Source organism: Eschrichtius robustus, chromosome 8 (genome assembly GCF_028021215.1).
Source record: "Eschrichtius robustus isolate mEscRob2 chromosome 8, mEscRob2.pri, whole genome shotgun sequence".
In the NCBI taxonomy this organism is placed as follows: domain Eukaryota; kingdom Metazoa; phylum Chordata; class Mammalia; order Artiodactyla; family Eschrichtiidae; genus Eschrichtius; species Eschrichtius robustus.
In genome coordinates, this window is record NC_090831.1 from 73874297 (window position 1) to 73894683 (window position 20387).

General features: G+C 36.6%; 1 protein-coding gene across 7 annotated transcripts in view; it reads right to left on the minus strand.

The window, feature by feature from the left end:
• Positions 1–1816: 1816 nt before the first annotated feature.
• The window catches only part of AKAP9 (A-kinase anchoring protein 9), a 148999-nt gene continuing 130428 nt past the window's right edge, over positions 1817–20387 (minus strand). For 4 of the 7 annotated variants that reach the window (XM_068550692.1, XM_068550691.1, XM_068550693.1 and 1 more), the window contains 13 exons: positions 18906–19050; positions 15732–15951; positions 14466–14616; positions 12260–12928; positions 11821–12026; positions 11392–11497; positions 9766–9948; positions 8521–8721; positions 7421–7653; positions 5475–5560; positions 4169–4319; positions 3474–3613; positions 1817–2348 (listed from right to left, as the gene is read on the minus strand). In XM_068550692.1, coding sequence (XP_068406793.1) covers positions 2314–2348; positions 3474–3613; positions 4169–4319; positions 5475–5560; positions 7421–7653; positions 8521–8721; positions 9766–9948; positions 11392–11497; positions 11821–12026; positions 12260–12928; positions 14466–14616; positions 15732–15951; positions 18906–19050 — 2526 coding nt within the window. In that variant the 3' untranslated portion in view covers positions 1817–2313. Of the gene's footprint in view, positions 2349–2908; positions 3614–4168; positions 4320–5474; positions 5561–7420; positions 7654–8520; positions 8722–9765; positions 9949–11391; positions 11498–11820; positions 12027–12259; positions 12929–14465; positions 14617–15731; positions 15952–18905; positions 19051–20387 lie in introns of those variants that run through there. The other 3 variants (XM_068550690.1, XM_068550689.1, XM_068550688.1) reach the window with 3 other exon arrangements.

A 20387-nucleotide genomic window follows, 5' to 3' on the forward strand; every position in this document is an offset into this window, starting at 1 on the left:
AGTCTGCATTCACAAATTGTAAAGTGTGTGGTTCAATGAGTATAATTTAGGAATCTAGGAACTTGGATGGGAAAAAAGTTCCATCTTTATTTGTACTTATTTCAAACTGTAATTTAATATTTTCTTTACTTATGAATTTAGTCAACAAACCATACTAGTATTAGCAGTACTCATGATTTTGCAAACAGAAATCACAGATACTTTTCATATCCCGTTATAGATGTTGCAGATCTCTTGAAATATCTTCAACTTTCATCACTACTTTGACATTATGGTATTATAGTTATTAGATCTGCTAGATCTTATTTCTTTTTACTCATCACAAAAATTTTTTAAAGAAGTTTGACTATTTCTATATAGTTGGTTTCCTTTGCAATCCTATATATTTTATGTCTTTAAAAGCATTATTCTGAGAAGGGATCCATAGTTTCACAAGATTGCTAGAGAGGTTCATGGCACAAAAAAAAGTTAGAACTCTGGTAAGGCTGGTCCATGTTTAGTGAATAGTTTTAAGATTTAAAAAGATTTAGTTTTTAACCACAGACCAATTATTGAGAAGCATTAACAAGTTTGACTGCAGAGGCCTAATGTCATAAGGACGGTGATGGTCAAATGATGGGAGTGAAATAAGATTGATCAGAGCACTTGTTTATCTGCTCTCTTTTCCATTCTCTCTTAAGAGTAGAATTGCCTTGAATGGAAAGCTATGTTTGTTTAGCTAAAAAAGGTTTTACCCACAACCTCCCCTCTTCAACTAACTGTTTTAGAATACATTTGTAACTTCTAGAACTCCTTATTGGAACCCAGCTGCTAATATGGAAAACTTAGGTAATTTGAAATTTCCAAGATTGTAGATTGCCTCTTTGTGTTGGTGTAAATCATAGAATATCTAATGGTAAGATAAAACCCTCTGGAAATAAGTATCAAATACTACTCTTCTTGCTATTTTAGTGATGGCCATGTTATCAGTAGGACTCTAGTTAAGAAATAACATTGAGATCTATATTATCTCTGTGAAAGCATCTCACTCTGAATTTGGATTGGACAGCAGGAATACTGCTTAATTCTGCTGCATTGTGGTTAATAAAATTTAAGATTCTGTATTGTCTTAGTGGACATGGCTTTGTGAGGACACACCTTTGGATACAAGTAACCTTAAATATAAAAGGGCAAATATGGATTAATCATGAAAATACCCATTTGGCTTCTAAAAAACACTATACGTAGACTTAAAGTTGATAAAAAAAGGCACATGGAAAAACTTCCTCAGTGTAGGGAAAGAAAAATCCCAATAGTAGCTAATTCTAAAATTAGGACAACTTTCTGAATCTCTAAATGCTACATATTTGAGATATATAATAAGGTGATACATACTACCGTAGGCTGAATGTCTGTGTCTCCCCAGATTCGTATGTTGAGACCTAATCCCCAATTTGTTGGTATTTGTAAGTGGGGCCTTTGGGAGGTGATTAGGTCATGGTGGTGGAGCTCTCACAAATGGGATTAGTGCCCTTATAAAAGAGACCTTGGAAAGCCCCCTTGCCGCTCTGCCACGTGAGGACACAGAAGACGGCAGTCTACAAAATCAGGAAATGGGCTCTCACCAGACATCAAATTTGCCGGCGCTTTGATCCTGGACTTGCTAGCCTCCAGAACTAGAAATAAATAGAATAGAAATAAATTTCTATTGTTTTTACAAGCCACCCAGGCTATGGTATTTTGTTATAGCAGCCCGAACGTACTAAGACATGCACCAAGAACTATGGCTCGTTAAAAATGAAGAAGGTTCGAATACAGTGTAGTTAAAATGGTGAAGTCATTTTTATTTCAGTACTTGACAAAATATCCCATAAAATTCAAAACTTCTACCATTATACAAAAATAAGTCTCTACAAGTGATATTATCTGTCTTCATCACCAGTAGCAAATATATTAGGCAGAAACATATAACTTCAGTAGCCTTATAAGAAAAGTGCAGGACACCTCAAGCTACACATTCAACAGTAACATAATGCCAAAAGTTTAATCTTTTCACCCATTTGATAAATACACGATGTTTATAATTTAATCATTTAAATTAGCATTCCACAAATATACATGTAATTTAATGATTATTGTGCATGAATACATACACAATGCTTATATATACAAATTCCAGTTTGTTTTCATGTGCTGGCAAGGGATTTGTATACAATCATAAGCTGTGTTTGGATTGGTCCCATTGAATATCCACAATACAAAAGCACAAAAGAACCACTGATTTACAAAAGGGAATTTGTTTAAAATCACTTCGATTCATGATGTTTCAAAGGATTATCTTCTCATGCCAGCATGAAACTGAGTTGAACCTATAAGACAGGAACAGGATAGTTCAATGATTTCAAATTAGATTGTGACTTAGGCTAACTGGTTCATGATGGGCAGAAGATTATTACCCATCATTTTTTAAAAAATGCTTCGTTTTTCCTCTAAAAAAGTCTTATTCAGACCTGAACTGATTTTTTAAAAGGGATTTTTAATATATATTTAAAAGTCACTGTAGCTGGCTCCATAGCATGCTAAGTGAGATTAATGTTAAGATTCTCTGTAAAGTGCCCTGCAGGTTGAATGTTCTATACCTCTTGAAATATCTTTTGGTCTTCAAAATCTGGGTCTTGTGAAATTTAGATGCTCAAACCAACAAAGCCCAGCTACGATAATAAAAGTTTCCTACAACTACAAGTTTCTTGGATTAGGTGATTTCTTGTATGAAGAGATAAACTACTAACTTAAATAACTGGTTATTAGTCCTATCTATTTTGTGGGAATAGTAGGAAAAAAGGGTCTCTAATAATAGTAACATATATATATAGACTTAACAGCTCATTAAATTAAAATGATTCAAAACCTTTGAATCAGGAGTGAACTGAAGAGAGACAGGAAAAGAGGGTTTTCTCACAATAAACAAGGAAGGGAATCCACTTCTACTAATAAATTTTTTTGCGTGTGTTTTTGAGCAGAGAAAAATAAAACGTCATTCTTACAGTCTTTTGAATGGGATGGGTTCCTTGGATCATATGTAAGAGTACAAGGTCCTAGTAGAGATAATGGCTGCAGTAAGTGCTTAAAGTACTTGCGTCCTCCTCTCATCTCGCTATCCCTTATTTGCATGCCTCACGATGTATTACTTAGGAACAAGTTCTCTAGCAGACTGTGTAAGCTTCAGAGTACTGTGCACATTGGTGCTCGTCGTGCATTTCACCTAATCAATCTTTTCAATGGGACAAGCAGGAATTTTTGGGGGCTGAGAATGGGATCCAGGGTGATAAATCATGTTTTGTCTTAAATTCCTAAAGTCTAGCCTGGTAACTCAGCCACTGAACTGTAAGATTTGATTATCCTAATGAGGAAGGTCAAGGAATTTCAGAAAGAGAAAGCGTTCTGGGTCTATCAAGCACTATGGTGCTGCCAATACTTGGTTAACCTGAGGGTACCTGACTGTACAGTTCCAAGTCGTCTCTGCAGTGCCTCTAGCCGAGTGATATAATCTGTCAGGGCTCTGTCAGGATCATAATTCTGAAGCTGAGAACATGCTAAGGAACCAGGATTTAAATCAGCTGGAGGACCTGGGTACCTATGAGATTAAAAATACGAACATGAATCCCAATTATCCAGAAACAATACAAGTAACTCAGCCTACCACCATCCTACCCTCAAAAGGTAGACCACTTGTACACTGCTCAATCTATATCCCCCATACTACTGAGTCTGAGTCATGTGTAAAGGAAAAAACTCTTTGATAAATTCAAAGCAGCTACTAAGTCATCAAAAGAATGTCCAGTACACTGCCTATTGCAGAGGCCATCAATAAAGGCTGCATATGTATAAATGCATCTTGTCCTGCAAACTTTAGACGTGTTTTCATAATTCCAGACTCTCAATTTTAGTTAATACCTTTCTCGATGTCTAGCCACAGCATATATACTAAATAACACTTGATCAGCTCTGTTTCCTATACCCTTGGAAACCAGTTACAAATTCAAAAACTGTTTTTGATTCTGAGCTTTAGATTATGTAAATAATACATAACTAAAGACACATTTAGCTATTTCAATGCAAAGAAGTCAAAGCCCTAACACTGTCCTTCATTCTCTGTTAAGTATTAGTACAGATTTCATCAAATTCTTACCTATTTTGAAATGGTAAAGGAGACCTTGGATAGTCCAGATCTGATCTTGAGCGATACGTACTATGTCTTGGTTCTCCATATAGCTCCAGCCCACCAGAAGAATGATAAAATGGGTCAGTCTTTTCGGCACCTAAAGTAATCCAAAATGTACCTTTGTAAAGAAAAAAAATACCAAGCCCTTGAAAAATTTCTACAAAATAGATAAGGGTTCAAAAGACTTACTATACTGTACTACACTACTATCTCCTATTTATAGTCACTTTCAATTATTCTTGCTACAAGAGAGAAACAATAGTACAGCTTGTTTCATTTACCTTTGGATATTAGTATTTCCGATAATCTGGAACTATACCTCTAAGAAAATAAACTATTTGATTTTTTAAAGACCGCTTCTTAGTTTTAACTAGAGGTGAAGTGAGGGGTGCCTGTGTGTGGTTTGACAGAAAAGGCAACGTGGATAAAAAATATTCGATGAATACAGCCAAGTCCTTTTATCACTCTATTATATTGGCTTTTACTGGAAAAAACTTGAAACCAAAATATGCTAACTTACAACACAGAATTAATTATGGTGCAAATTTCAGCTGTTTCAGTATAAGGATGCGTATTTCAAAAACACTTTGCTTAGAGTACCACATATATTTTCCTCTTTCTCTGTGTAAAACATGTAAAGGTGGTTTACTATACATATCAGATATGCTGTGTGTCTGTAATTCTGTGTGCTTCCCAGCTTTTGACCTCATCCTTTTTGCCTGAAATGTTGAAGCCCTAACGTTTCAGTGTAGAGAGAAGGAATTTTAACTGTTATATCACCTATTGGTAAACAGAAACCTGTTTGAATATTGCTAAATTATGAACATTTCAAATAAAAACTTTCATATACTAGAGTAACAGCAATCCTATCTTGAACCAGAGCCTTAAATGCAGTTGTGAAAAGAGTGGGCTCTGGAGCCAGACTGTCAGGGTTCGATGCTGACTCTACCACTTCCTACTGGGTAATTTGGGACAAATGATAAATGCTTTCCATGCCTCAGTTTTTCGTCTGTAAAGTAAAAAGAATAGTAACTGTACTTACATCATAGGATTATGAGAATACACGGAAAAAAGCAGGGCCTAGTGTGAACTAAGTGCTCCATAAAAATCAGCTCTTACTACTCTTTAGAACAGCAAGGTCCCCAGCTTTGTTAGTTATAAGGGCTTTGTCTTTGGAGAACACAGGTCCCAGAACACATTATTTGGAAGGTATTACACATGCAGTAATTTTACAGCATCATCAACATAAGAAAAAATTCTATTTTGACTTCACCTGGATTCAGTCCAAAGCCATCCCTGTTAATATTGATGGAACCAGAACTTGTGACTCGATGCCACCGTCGAACCAAAAATTTCATTCTAAAAAAGATCCCAAGAAAAAATTTCACAGAACATCTATAGTGTAAAGAGTATAAACATACACTTAAAACAAAAATCAAGTCATACGTTTAAATATGAATGCAGAACAAATTTCAATATAATCACATGACTGCCTAATCTAAGATTAGGCAAATGTCCCCTGGTTTGTGGCAAAATTGACTGGAACAGAAGAACAGGGCTTCCCATGAGGCACCAGAGGTCTCTTCTTTTGCCAGTACCAGGTTCTGGCTTTAGAGGTACATGGGACATAAAGAGATGAAGAGCAAAAGCAGAAGAGGTTAATTGGATGGGCAAAGAAAGGGTGAGAAGAAATGAAAAGAAGAAGAAAGAATGGAGACTAAAGGGCAGATGAGATGGAAAGAGAACAGAAAGACCCTTAAATTGGCAGTAAGAAAGAGCAGGGAAAACGGAAAAGGAGTGAGGCCATGTAATCAGGGATGAAAAACAGTGCTGGCTTCAAAAGGAACAGGGGAGGCTGTGTCACAGCTCAGCTGTAGCCGAGTTGTTGCCTGCCCCGTCCTAGCCCAAAGAGCTTTCTGGAGCACCAGGTTTGACTTCTTAATCCAACTATTTTCAAGGCTCAGTTTTAGGAGGGTCAAAATACAATAAACATATAAGAGGTCAAGAAAAAGAGGGTGAAAAAGTGAAGCCCTTCAATGGCAACTGGCTTTCATGGAGCCTTCCCGAATTCTTGAAATCGAAATTAATAGCTAACTCCTGTGATCTGTCATTTAGTGTCTCCTAAATTATGTGCATATCGGTATGCCCCACTAGAAAGTGAGCTGCCTTCAGGGATTTAGGCAGGGATTATGTCTTTTTTCTTTATCAATGCATCTCCCAGCACTTAACCCTGTACAAGCTGTATAAGGTGATGAAGGGAATGAAAGATGACAAAGGAAAAGGAAAAGATGAGGAAGGAGAGCTCTTTGCTTTCTCCAACCTTCTAATTCTTGTGCTACTGCCAAGAAAAGACAGAACCAAAAAGGACGCCATTTGGCAAGGAGTCTGGAAGACACCATCCGCAGGCTGTAAGCCCCTGGCAGTATGGAGGCTGGTCTAGAAGGGCAGTGAGGAGCTGAAAGCCAGCAGATGCTACTCAGTACACAAAAACATTAATTACACCTCTTATTCTGCCTTTGTGATCTTTTGAGGTACTTGTAAATAACCCGAATACAACGGAATTGGGTAATACTTAAAAAAAAAATTTCCTTTGAGACTGTCTGGCTCCTACAGAAGTAAAAGGGAGAGGAAGCATGGAGAAGGTATCTAGGTGTCTGGGTATATACCAGCTAGCACCAGAGTTCCTAGCTTGGAACTACCAGAAAAGGAGTGACAAAAGCAACAGCACAGTCCAATGCAGAGTCAGGCCACGGCTTTCTATAGCTGGGCTGTGAGAGTGGGTTATTTTAGTAATGAAGAAAATGAATGTGTGTCAGCCTAAGTAACTTTTCAAAAAACATTCTTCTCTCTTATGATCTCTTTTAGTTATATGTCTGAACTAGTTCATGGACTTATTCAGATTTAAAAAAAAAAAAAAAAAGAGACTAAATTAATTAATTAATTAAAAAAAAAAGAGACAACCCAGATTGGATGTTCCAGCCAAGTCACTGGCTGCCTGCCTCTGGGAGGGCCCTTTTCATAGGCTCTCTATAGTATAACATAAAGTATCCCTGACTAAAAAGGATGAAAACCTAGAAAGAAGCAGGCATGTTTCAGTGATGGCACGTGTCTTATACTATATGAATATGGAGCACAACGGACAGAGAAAAGAGAGAGGACTGAAAATAACTAATCTCTTTAGAAAGTCGATTAAAATGCATTTTCTTTCAAGTATTTTACCTCGAAATTGCCATGGACACTCTGACAGCTGACCGAAACCTGGTGAAGCCCTTTGGACGGTTGGTGATCACCTCTAGATCCGTGAAGGCCGGATGTCCCCCCATTCGGGCAAGCAGAACCAGGGTGGCATCCTCACATTCCTGGAACCCACCCAGTAACAGAAGCAGGTATTTCTTTTGATAAATGAGAGCTTTCCGAAAACTTTCTGCCCTCAGGTATTTGCCATAAATTCTCTATGTTTAAAGAAAAGAAAAACATAAAGACATTATTAAGAAGTTATTCAAACTGTTCTCTAGGGAAAGATAACCTAGACTTTATTTTAAAAAAGTGGCAGTAGTAGAATGGCAGGTACCCCATCACTGTTTTCTACTTTATCAGCAAAGGTAAAAAGTAAAGCTAAACCTTTATACTTCTGCCTCCCTTCAGTGAATGGATTTTAGCTCCTATTCATCATATTTATTGCAAAAATTTTTGTGTTTGCATTATCACCTGAGTTTTTTTAATTGTATAGAGCTACTTTATTAGTATCATCACTAATCTATTTAACTTTTTCAATGTTAATGTTTTCTGTCCCTTTAAGAGTCACACATTTATGTTCACTCCATAACTGGAATAAATATTCCAAACATTTTCTTTCTTTCCTTGTTTTTTTTTTTTGGATTTTATGTTAACTGATTAAGGTAGTTGTACTACAATATTCATTATTAGTCATTAGAGAGACTGTTCAGAGGGCTTACCACTTACAGAGCATGATCCTCTAATACTGACAGTAGTAGAGAGCTTCTGTTGGGAGTTGAAAAGCTAACTTTCTGTTGGTCTTTTAGGGATGAGACTGTGGGAAGTGGGACCATGAGCTCAAGGTGCTGCCTCTGTGACCATTAATAGAGCTTAATCTGATCCCAAACCTGGGCATGCTTCACCACAGTTTTTTTGTGACCAGCTAGAGATCTGCATTCAATGACTGAGTACAGAGACCTAGAGACACAGCCTGAGTGCCACCTAAAATTCTTTAGTCTGACAATTAAGGTTAGTGATAGATGAAATAAGGCAAAAGAAGAGGACCAATTTTAGTATACATTTAGATGGAAGATGTCTCCTACCTTTACAGTGGCGTGCTCAGAATCAGGGCTCAGATTTTGAAGTAAGGCTTCATTTCTTAGTTCAGCTTTTAGTTTGTATACTTCAGCTTCTGCCCGTTTCAAGGATTTTTGGAGAGTCAACTTTTCTCTGTTCCAGACTTCTTTTTCTGAAGCAATGATGGCTTCAATGTTGGGGCCACCACTGAATGAAAACCTAGAAGACTGCAGAAGCCAGAGCCTACTTAACATGATTTTAAAGAACAAGTTTCTGAAGAAGAATCTGAATTAAACATTAAAGGTATCCCTATGGGGGATATAGAATGCTCAGCTTTCCAACCTCAGACAGGGAAGTTCAAAGCCAATCTCAACTGACATTAAAGAATATCCACTAACTTTTAAGTTTATGACCTTGCTGAGTAGATTAACTTTACAACTAAAAACCCGTGTGAAAGCCTGGCCCCAGAGAAGATGTTTGGATTAGTAGAGCTTTCAACTAAAAAAGTCTAGAGACCTTTTTTTTTGGCCGCGCTGCACTAAAGGTTAGCAGGATGTTAGTTCCCCGACTAGGGGCTGAATCCAGGCCATGACAGTGAAAGTGCAGAGTCCTAACCCACTGACCACCAAGGAATTCCCTTTTTTTCGCTTGTTTTTTTTGTAGACTTTAAAAATGGACCATCTGGGTTCAAATGTTGAGCCTGTGCCTGAAACAGGACATTGGAGAAGTGGGGAAAAAAACCCCAACTTGTACATAGGGAAGTGGGTCTCTACAGAAGCTGTGTGGATGTGTTATCATGCATCTGACCACACAGTTGGTCTTACAGGTCATTCCTATCTTTATATTGGATGGTAACACAGCTAGCAATTTAGTATTTTGTAGTTTTTAAATGGAAAAAATTTAAATAAATTCCCAGAGTAGTTTATTAGACTGAAATATGTAATTTAATGGCATTTTCCACTTGAGTTATGAACACAATTACTGATAAATAACTGACAAGAACAGGCAGAATGCACATGTGAACACTTCTTCACATGTATCTGCAATTGGTCCATAGGTAGCAAAGTACTTGGCTTTGGAGATAAGTATATCTTGGTTTGACTACTGACTTCAGTTTTCTCAAGTGCAAGACAGGGTGTGGATAAGAGATTCTGAACATATATAACCCAGAATCTGGCAGAGAATAAAAATAAATAAATAAAATAAAAATTTCCAGTGATCCTACTAAGAATCAGATGCTTAGTACGCTGCCATGATAAAAAAAGACGTACATAATCTCTGCCCGCTCCTGTCTGTCGATAACACCTGATCTGCTCCTCCAGCTTCATAACCATGTTTCTTAAATCATTCTTTTCTTCAGTCAGTTGGCTGATATGTCCTGTCAGCTCAGTATTTTGTCTTAGTAGTCTTTCAGTTAATGAGCCACAAGAAGTACTTGGGGACCTTAAGGTAGGCTAAAAGACAAAATGGCAAAAGGTCATATAAGCACAAACTTTTACGAATAATGCATATAAAATGTGTAGTCACTGAGAACAACAGATTTCATGAAGAAATAGTGCTTGAGCTGTGTCTTAAATAATAAGTAGGACTTTACTAGGCAGGAAAGAAGGGCATATTAAGCAGAAGGAAGAGCACGTGTAAAGGCACAAAGGCTTGGGCGTGAGTGTGTTGCTTTTAAGGAGCTAAAACAAGCTTGTTAAGACTAGAGTAAAGGTTGCTTTCATTTTATGGATAACAGACCTAACTGTAGGTAGTGAAGAGCCATGAAAGGCTTTAGGCTGGAGCATGCCATAAACAAAATTTACGTGTGAGAAAGATTCCTTTGATAGTACTGCGCAAAGTCGAGTAAATGAGAGAAGAAAGATCCTGATGTCAGGCAGAGACATCAGGAAGTTACTGCCAACAGTCCAGGTGAGAAATGCTGAAGGCCTGAATGCAGGCAATGACGAAAGGCACTTAGGAGGCAGAAGGCACAGGACTTAGTGACTGCTTGGATGTGCAAGTAAGAATGAAGGAAAGTGGTCTAGGGTGACTTTCAACTCTCTAAACTGGGTGATATCATGACCAAAAATGTGGGTTTGGGACAGGAAGGAGAAAAGAAGATGATGCTCTGTTTGGATTGTGCCTGTGGGATTCCTAAAGGGGTCACTATGGGGTATGTTTCCCCAAGGAAAGATGTCTTGTAACTAAGTGAAAATATAAACCTGGACCACAGGACAAAGGTTTAGAATAGAACCATAGTCCACAAGAAGATAAGCTCCATAAAGGTGAGATTTTTATCAGATTTGTTCACTATAGCCCCAGAACCCAGTATAGTACCTGGCACATAGTAGGTGCCCAATGTAAGTATTTGTTCAATAATTAAGTCTACTGAGAATTCAGGCTGTGGGAATGAATGAGCTTTCACAGTTAGAGGAAAAAAATGGATCAGCATAGGAAGAAGAACTCATGAAGGTGATTGATGAAAGAAATGGAAGAAATGAGAGAACAGTAACACAAAAGGTAAGGAAAGAGAGGGTATTTAAAATGGAAGAGGTCAAAAGGGTCAGATGCTACAAAGAAGCCAAGAACGACAGGGACTGGAAAGAGTCACCAGATTCGTCAATCGTCAACACCCTGGTAGCATCCTGAGGGTGGTTTCATGGAGTGGTGAGGGTAAAAGACAGACTATTCTTTCAAGAAACTTTTCATAACATAATAAGAAGTCACCATAGTTATTCAATAATGATAATTTTGTTTCCCCTCAAACTTTCACTATCATCTACTGGGGAAAGGCAAACATTATTAATATTTTAAATAAATGAAAAGATAAAATTAAAACTCTTTAGAAAATACAGTGCCAGTTTCAAATGATTCATTTGCTCTCGATACTATACAGTGTTTTTAGAAAGTCTTACCTCTTCGCCTGGCTGGCCAGTTAATTTTTGTAGTTGTAAAACAATTCCATCAATATTTTCCTGAACCCAAACAAAATCTTCATCATCTGCTGTTTCAAACTGTAGTCTTCAAAAAAAAAAAAGGGCAAAAAGTCAAAACATATCATCTCAAGGAGCAGTGTTGACTAACACAAACATTACAAATCAGGCAACACTGCTTCACCTCTTACTTCTCCTTTACATTAAGTGTTCTCTTTCCCTGAGTCAGGATGTTAACGATATTTGTTTTCAGGTATATGAGATTTGTTAAAGAAATACCACCTCCTAATGTAAACATGAACTAACGTTAAAATTTTAATTTCCCACCCTTGGCTAGCTAAGAGTGAGAGACAGATTCTGTCCAGCTTGTCTAAGAATGCCATTTCCAAAGGTCAGGCAGAAAATTCTAACCTATTGGAGGCTTTCTGGGCTAGATGCTGTAGTTTTGAAGCCACACGTTGAAGTTTTTGTCTGATCATTTCTAATTCATGATTATAGCCAGTTCCTCCTCCACTCATTTCAATCATTTTAGGATAGCTTGATTCCTTTGTCTCTTCTATTTTCTGCTGAAGAACCCAATTTCTGGTTCGATCATTGGTTGAACTCCAAGTGGTTGGCTGGCAATTTTGGACAGAAAAAGAAAAAGCAATCATTATAAAATAAATAGCACATCACATTCTTTCTTAGGGGAACACAGTTATTGTTATTATTCCAAATAAACTTCTATAGATTTCATTTTTAAATGATTTGTACATAGCTATTTAAATAATTTAATCCAATATCAAAATTATATGATCACACGGCTACAGTATTCTTTTAAAAAATATTTTAAAACAAAATGTCAATTTACCTCATTAAGATTCTGATACAGAATTCTTCTACTTTCTCGTTTTTCTTCTCGTTCTAGTTCCTGCTTTTGGAATTCCTGCATAATTCCTTGCAGTCGTTTTCCTTCAAGGTCTAACTTATAAACTTGTTGCCTTTTCTCTTCCAGTTGGCGCTGAAGATCTTCCACTTTGGACTGAAGCTCATGCATTTTTTTCTGTCCCTCAGTGTTGGCCTCTTGTTCTGTCTGCAACGTCTTTCTGTGAACCTGCCTATCCTTTTCCATTTGCTGTCTTGTTTGCAAAGAATCCAGTTTATATTTCTCAGTCTCATTTAACAATTCTACTATGCGACTGTGTTTCTCCTCTAGCTGTTTCTGAAGCTCTTTAAGGAGGTCCTCAGAGGGTAAGGATGGCCGAGACTGCCCACCATCATCACTGCTCTGTAGTTGTGCATGTAATTCCCGCTCCCTCTCCAGGGTACTACTCATTTCCCGAATTCGAACTTTCTCAGATTCAAGAAGTACTTGAAGCTCCAAGTTTCGACCTCGTTCTTCGGATAACTGGGCATCATGTAGCACTCTTTGTGATTCTATTTTCTGCTGTGATTCATTTAGTTGTTGTTTCTGTTGTTCCAAAAGTTGATTTAGCTGAATATTCCTTTGTTTCTGACCCTCAAGTGAAAATTTCAGATCCTTGTAGGAGAAAGTTGAATTTAAGAATTTATGTTAATATTGTTGAGAATACTTTCAATAATATTAAGTATACAATTGTGCCTTTATTAATACTGAGTTGATAGTATCTGGTAAAAGAACTGATTATCCAATTTACTAACTTGTATTTTCAGTGGTTAGAGTGTAATTATTTGGACAGCCAGTTGATTTTCATCAAAGAACATCAACAAAATAGAGCTAAGCTACATAATACTTTCTCTCCCAACATTAATCATATCTGGTTAAGAAATATGAAGCAGAGTACATTTCTTCTAGGGTTAATAACCTTTAAAAATAAAAGTATTTCTGGGCTTCCGTGGTGGCGCAGTGGTTAAGTATCCGTCTGCCAATGCAGGGGACACGAGTTTGAGCCCTGGTCCCGGAAGATCCCACATGCCGCGGAGCAACTAAGCCCGTGCGCCACAACTGCTGAGCCTGTGCTCTAGAGCTCGCGAGCCACAACTACTGAAGCCCGTGCACCTAGAGCCCGTGCTCTGCAACGAGAGGCCACTGCAATGAGAGGCCCGTGCACCGCAACGAAGAGTAGCCCCCGCTCCCCGCAACTAGAGAAAACCCCCCCCCGCCCGTGCACAGCAACGAAGATCCAATGCAGCCAAAAATAAAAATAAAATAAAATAAATAAAGTTTTAAAAAAAAAGAAAATAGAAGTATTTCTGATATAATGTGATGGGAGTTCCTGAAAACCCTTGAATTTTCCAATACCATACCACATAACTAAAAATACTAGGGCTTAGGAGGAGAGCAGGGTTAGGGACAAACTACTCAAAACCTATAAAAATTTGTAATGATTAAAATATAGTAATCAATACCTGAGGAAATAACATGTCCTTGCTAGGCAGAAAGCTCACTGTGCCTGGAGGCTACCATCCATGGTGGACATTAAAAAAAAAAAAAACAAAAACAAAAAAAAAACCCAAAAGTAACAGGGCGGAACATCTGGATTCTGGCTACCCAGTTTTTTAGCACAGAGCTAGCGAGTACCAGGATTATGTGGATAGAAGAAGAGCTCCGAGCCAGGGGGAACTGTTAAAGTGGCACTGCCTGCACTACAACCTGCTTTGAGCTGTGAGCTGTGCAAGGTGGGGTGTGCCTCTCTGGGAGAGAGCCCAGCGTCTTAAAATATAGTAGCAAGGGCTCCTGCTGCCAGAAAAGTATCACTGCTCTCCTTCCCTAGGAGAAAACAGGAACCTAAACTACTTCTGCGTTAAAAAGACACAATTGCCATATTTATCAAATTATATATGCACTAATTCAAATTCCTAAAACACATGCTGTAGCAGAACAGTCTCTATGCATCCTTGGATGCAGCAAAACAAAAAAGGATCATACCATTAGCAATTCCTGATAATACTTCAGATAACATTATAATATTCAACACATAGTGAATGACTTATTATACCTAATAATGAGTCTAAGGTCAACATTATAGGAAGAGGAACGTCTCTCTTCTATCACTGTGGATTTTTTCACAGACATTTAAAGACAAAGATAACAATACCTCAAGTTCTTCTTTATCCCGCTCTTCACTGCGTCCCAGCTTGGCTTTCTCTTTCTCCAAAGCCCACTGGAGCTCTCTGGACTTTTTCTGTTCACTTGCTAATGTGTCATTAAGCAAATGTACTTCATCTGTTTTATCTTTAACTTCCAACCTAAATCACAGAGACAAATGAACTTTCATAGAACTACTTCGACCAAGTATATTATTGAGAGAGAACAGCTTCCACTGAAAAGTGGCGGCATATTATAAACTAGGTAGGGCTTCCCTGGTGGCTCAGTGGTTAAGAATCTGCCTGCCAATGCAGGGGACATGAGTTCGATCCCTGGTCCGGGAAGATCCCACATGCCGCGGAGCAACGAAGCCCGTGCGCCACAACTACTGAGCCTGCGCTCTAGAGCCCGTGAGCCACAACTGAGCTCACGTGCCACAACTACTGAAGCCCATGTGTCTAGAGCCTGTGCTCCACAACAAGAGAAGCCACCGCAATAAGAAGCCCACGCACTGCAAGGAAGAGTAGCCCCCGCTCGCCGCAACTAGAGAAAGCCTGTGTGCAGCAACGAAGACCCAATGCAGCCTAAAATTAATTAATTAATTAAAAATAATAATAATAAAAAAATAAACTCGCAAATAGGAAAATATAAACCATGTAAAGATTAAAGATTTTTTGACTGTGGTTCAGTCAAATTAACTGTTTCTAATAATACAACTATTAGTTATTATTTACCATTGTAAACAATTTATTGTTACAAAGTAATATGAATAAAAATTTCCTTTAACTTCTACTGAACATAAGAACCATAGTTTGTGTGTGAAAAAATTCAAAATAATGACTATACTTGTAATGTGTCCTTGGCAAGCAGAATATCTCAGTATTTACACCAACAAATTTATCCTTTTTACAAGCATTATCTTTAAAAAATTTTGCGTATTTTAGCTAACTAAACCATGAATTCCATTGAGATCATAAATATCACTACAAATTACTTGGTGGTAAAATGAAGGTCAAATTTATGTATCTTATACAACAAGTCTCAAACAGAACTGAAGCCACGTACAGAATATGCCAAAATACCTAATCATGAGTTTATCATTTGGAAAAATTTGGGATGCTTCCTTTCCACTGTAGTTTTTCCTGTAAGTAACAGTTTCATGTTATTTAAATATTATATACAATGTTACATTTTTGTAAGATCTGCACAATGTCTGTGACAAAATTACTCCAAGTCCTTCACTAATACAGGTTTATAATTAGGAAGCTTGGCACACCTGAATGCCTCTAATTCCTTTAGGTGCTTATGCTGTGCCTTGAGTGTTGTTTCTAGTTCCAATTTAGCTTGTGCAAGTTCACTTTTCAGTTCAGCAACCACCATTTTCTCAGAACTCAGTTGTTCCTGCAGTTCTGTTGCTCTGTCTTTCACACTGCTGAGCTCCACTTGCATCTCCAGCATTTGAGACTGCCTCTGCTGCATATTATATTCCAAGAGTTCTAAATGAAAAATTATTAATATTTAAAATATGATCTAGCAACTCGTATTTGGCTTATAAATATTTTGTTGATAATAACTGACTTGTTATTTAAGAGATTACTACAAAGCAAATGTGAAAAGATTACAGCCCCCAAGTTAGCAATTTATATAAATACATGCATATGCATATTTTCCTCATAGCGCTATATTGTCAAGATTTCAGAACTTTGTACAAATATACAAGGATGATAAAAACTTAACAATTCATTACTGGATACAAGACTTGAAATTAAAAAAAAAAAACCTTGAGGTGTTCACACAATACTATAAATAGGAACTTATATTTGTTCATTCAGAATTTTGATAGCTCACACTAAAAAATTCCAATGGTTTTTGATAGCCGAAGTACTTGCAGGAGTCACCCTGTAACTCTGACTACAATGATTAGCATTGCTTGCTTGTTTTGTTCAGCCCTCCTTCGCAGACAGTCCCTAGGAACTTCATCATAACAAAAGTGGGAAGTCCAAACACCAATTTGGATAATGGTTTTTTCTTTAAAAACATACCGAACCCTTGCTATATGTCTGTCACAATGAAAACAAAGTGAAATATTTAAATCCCTAAGGATAATAAATGAAAAAAATGTAATGAAATATATACATCAGGATCCATTTTTATAAAAAATATAAACTTATGTACATATGCACAATGAAATATGTCTGGAGACATATATCCTGGGTTTTAATAGTCATTAGTTTAGGATTTAGGAGATCCCAGGGGTGATTTTTACTCTGTTCTTCTGTTTCTCTATTCTATCATAAATGTATTTTTAACTTAAAAAATTTTATCAAAGTTCATTACTTCCTATTACAATTCATATTACTGATGTCAGGAGACAGGAATTACATTGGCTTTAGAGTATTCATGTTAATTTAGGCTTTTAAAACTATTTCTTAGAGAGTAGAGTCTAAGGATTTACATTTATAAATATGTATCTATGTGATACTAACTAAGCTTTCAACAGGGTCCTATTTAATTAAGTAAAATAATACTAATAAATTCTCCAAAAGTAATCTGCAATTAATCCTATGTCTAAATATAAGGGATATATTTAATTTGTAACCTCATTATACCTGTTTTCTCTAAAATATTTAAAGATATTTAAATTCTTCAGCTTTTCAATGACAAATGTGAGACTGGTGTAACTTTCAAAATTGGCAAAAGTATAGGTGTTTCTACCTTTATATTAAACAGAAATGAAGACAAAGACATGTATGTGTCTTCACTAGATATGATGAAAAATTTCATTTTAATCTCTAATGATTTCCAGCTGCAGCTCAATTTAAGATTCCTCTATTGAAAAGTGAAAAGATTTGAACAAGCATACCACAAAAGCAAAAATCCAGCTAGCCAATAATCATACCACAAATAAGCCAATTCAGTTATTAGAGAAATGTAAATTCAAACCACAACAACAATCCACCGCACACCCACCAGACTGGCAACTAAAGGCTGACAATATCAACTTCTGGCAAAAATGTGAAGCAACAGAACTTTCATGTACTGCTAGAAAGTGCACAAATTGATATGATCACTTTGGAAAACAGTCTGGCACTGTCTAATAAATTTGATGATATGTATTCTATGATCTAGCAATTCCACTCCTGGGTATGTATCCAGAAGACTCATGCATGTATGCATCAGAAACATGGCATAACAATGTGCAGAAGAGACTGAATTTAATAGCTAAAAAGTAGAAACAACTTAAATGTTCAACCACAGAATGGATATATAAATTGTGAAATATTCACACAAGGGAATTCTATACAGTAACAAAAATGAATGAACTAGAGATAAATGTGGTAACTTAGAAGAATGTTATAGAGAGGTGAAAGAGACAAGACGCAAATATATACAGAGTGATAAAGTTCAAGAGCAAGAAAAACCTTAAACTTATGTGGTTTAGGAATATATAAATAGGTAGTTAAAAAATCAGGACAATGGTTACCTCTAGGGTACCACAGAGGAAGATGTGTTCTATATTACTACAGAGTAGCAGAAGGGGAATTCTGGAATACTTGACATGGATGAGGTTTCCACAGGTATTCATTTAATAGTTTTTATACTGTATATTTTTGCATTTTGCACTTTTTTGTATGTACGTTACAGTTCACACACACACAAAAGGTATTAAAAAGAAATCGTTACTTCCATTGAGGATTTCTTTTTCTTTTAGGTTATCCTCACATAGAGCTTCAAAACAAAGAAAGACAATGAACTTAATGGGCGAAACAACCTGATCAAGGCAATGCTTATTCATTTTAACTTAAATATATCTGTTTATATGTCAGAAAATTGCTGTCTGTTGGATTATTCTGTAAGAGTTAACCATCATTCTCTCTCCACACATAGCTAACTAAAGTCAATTTCAACCTCTACAGGAGATAAAAGCAAAGTCCTTTGCTATTTTAAAGCATGTCCTAACCAGCCTGTCTGGTGCACACAGCATTTTTTTCTCTTGCGACTGAGCAATAACCCCCTTACCTCCACTACTACCTCCTCCTCCCAAATTCAAGAACTGTTGCTTTTAAGATGCAGCAATAAGCTTAGATGGCACAGCATAACTGAGCATTTTTTATTTCATTCCCAAAGCTGAGAATGAGTTTTTGCCTGGTCAGAGAACCCTAATGTAAACAAATATTTTTCAACTCTAAAAAAAATTAAAGAAAAAAATTATATATATGTGTGTGTATACATATATATATAGAGAGAGAGAGACACACACACACACACGTTATCTCTTGAAACAAATCGGACACCCCTTTAATCCCTAGAGTAATTAATGTAGATTAACTTCCTGATGTGAGAATGAGAAGAAAATGTGACTAAGAAGAAATGTGTTTTAACTGAATAATAATAAAGTGAAGTTGTTTCACCTATTTGTGTCACCACATGAGCCTGTCATATAGCATACCTTGGCTTGGTTGATCATTCTCTTGTTCTCTTTTCAGAGTCATTTTCTTACCATTCATCTGAGCATGCAGTGCTTGAATTTCAGCTAACAAACTTCTTCTATCTGCTTTCTGGAGGCATTCCATGGCTGCTCGATATTCAATACCCTGTAAAAAACAAAAACAAAAAAAATCAAGAGAGTTGTAAAGACAATAAAATTAACAACCAGGAAGTCTGAAGAAGAATGACATGCTAAAATTTTGGAAAGATGTTACTAATGTTCTCTTCCTGCTCATTAGGATCTACTCTTTAGATAATAGTTTCCACATTTATTTCAAAATTCTTTAAACACCCAATAAAACATGATGAATAATATAATAAACACCCATGCACTTAGCCTAAGAAACAGCCCTTATACAGCTGAAGTCTCCTGTGTACAACTCCCTGAATACATCCTCCTCTGCACCATCTGCTCAAGAAATAACCAAATTCTAAGTCTGGTGTTATTTTCATGCACTCTGTATATTACATTACATACACACACATATCCTAAAAAATACACAGTTCTGTTTTACATGTTTTAAAACTTTATATAAATGGCATTATACTGTATTCATTGTTGTTTAATTTGCCTTTTTCACCGAACATGTTGGTGAACCATCCTGCCTGACACATACAGCTCTACTTCACACTCATTTTCAATGTTATATAGGATTCCATAGTATGAATTATATAGCACATTTTATTTGAGCATCTTTTCATATATTTATTGGATACTCTCTATTTCTTCCATGAGCGCATATCTATATCACTTGTCCATTTTTCCATTGGTTGTTTTATTCTCATTAGATATTTGGTCTGTAGATTTCTTTTCTTGTGGTATTTCTGTCTGGCTTTAGAATCGGAGCAATACTGTCCTCATAGAATGAGCTGGGACGTGTTCCTTTCTTTATTTTGCAAGAGTTTGTGAAGAACTGGTATTAATTCTTCCTTCAACATTTGGTAGAATTCACTAGTGAAGTCGTCTGATCCTGAACTTTACTTTGTGAGAAGTTTTAAAATTACGAATTTAACTCTTTGTTATACATCTATTCAGATTTTCTATTTTTTCATGAGTTAGTTTTAGTAGTTTGTATACTTTTAGGAATTTGTCCATTTAATGCTGTTGTAAATAATTATTTTTAAAATTACATTTTGGACTTCTCTGGTGGTCCAACAGTTAAAACTCCATGCTTCCACTGCAGGGGGTGTGGGTTTGATCCCTGGTCCGGGAAATACGATCCCATATGCCGTGTGGTGCAGCCAAAAGTAAATACATAAATAAAATTACATTTTGTTTGTTGTTGAGAAATCAGATTTTTACATCTTGATCTTACATCCAACAACATAACCAAACTTTCCTATCGATTTAAAAAATCTACGTGTGTAGATCCTCTTGGTTTTCTATGTAAGTGGATGAGGGGTCTTCCCTATTCCTACCCTTATTTCTCTCCCTTCTCTTTGC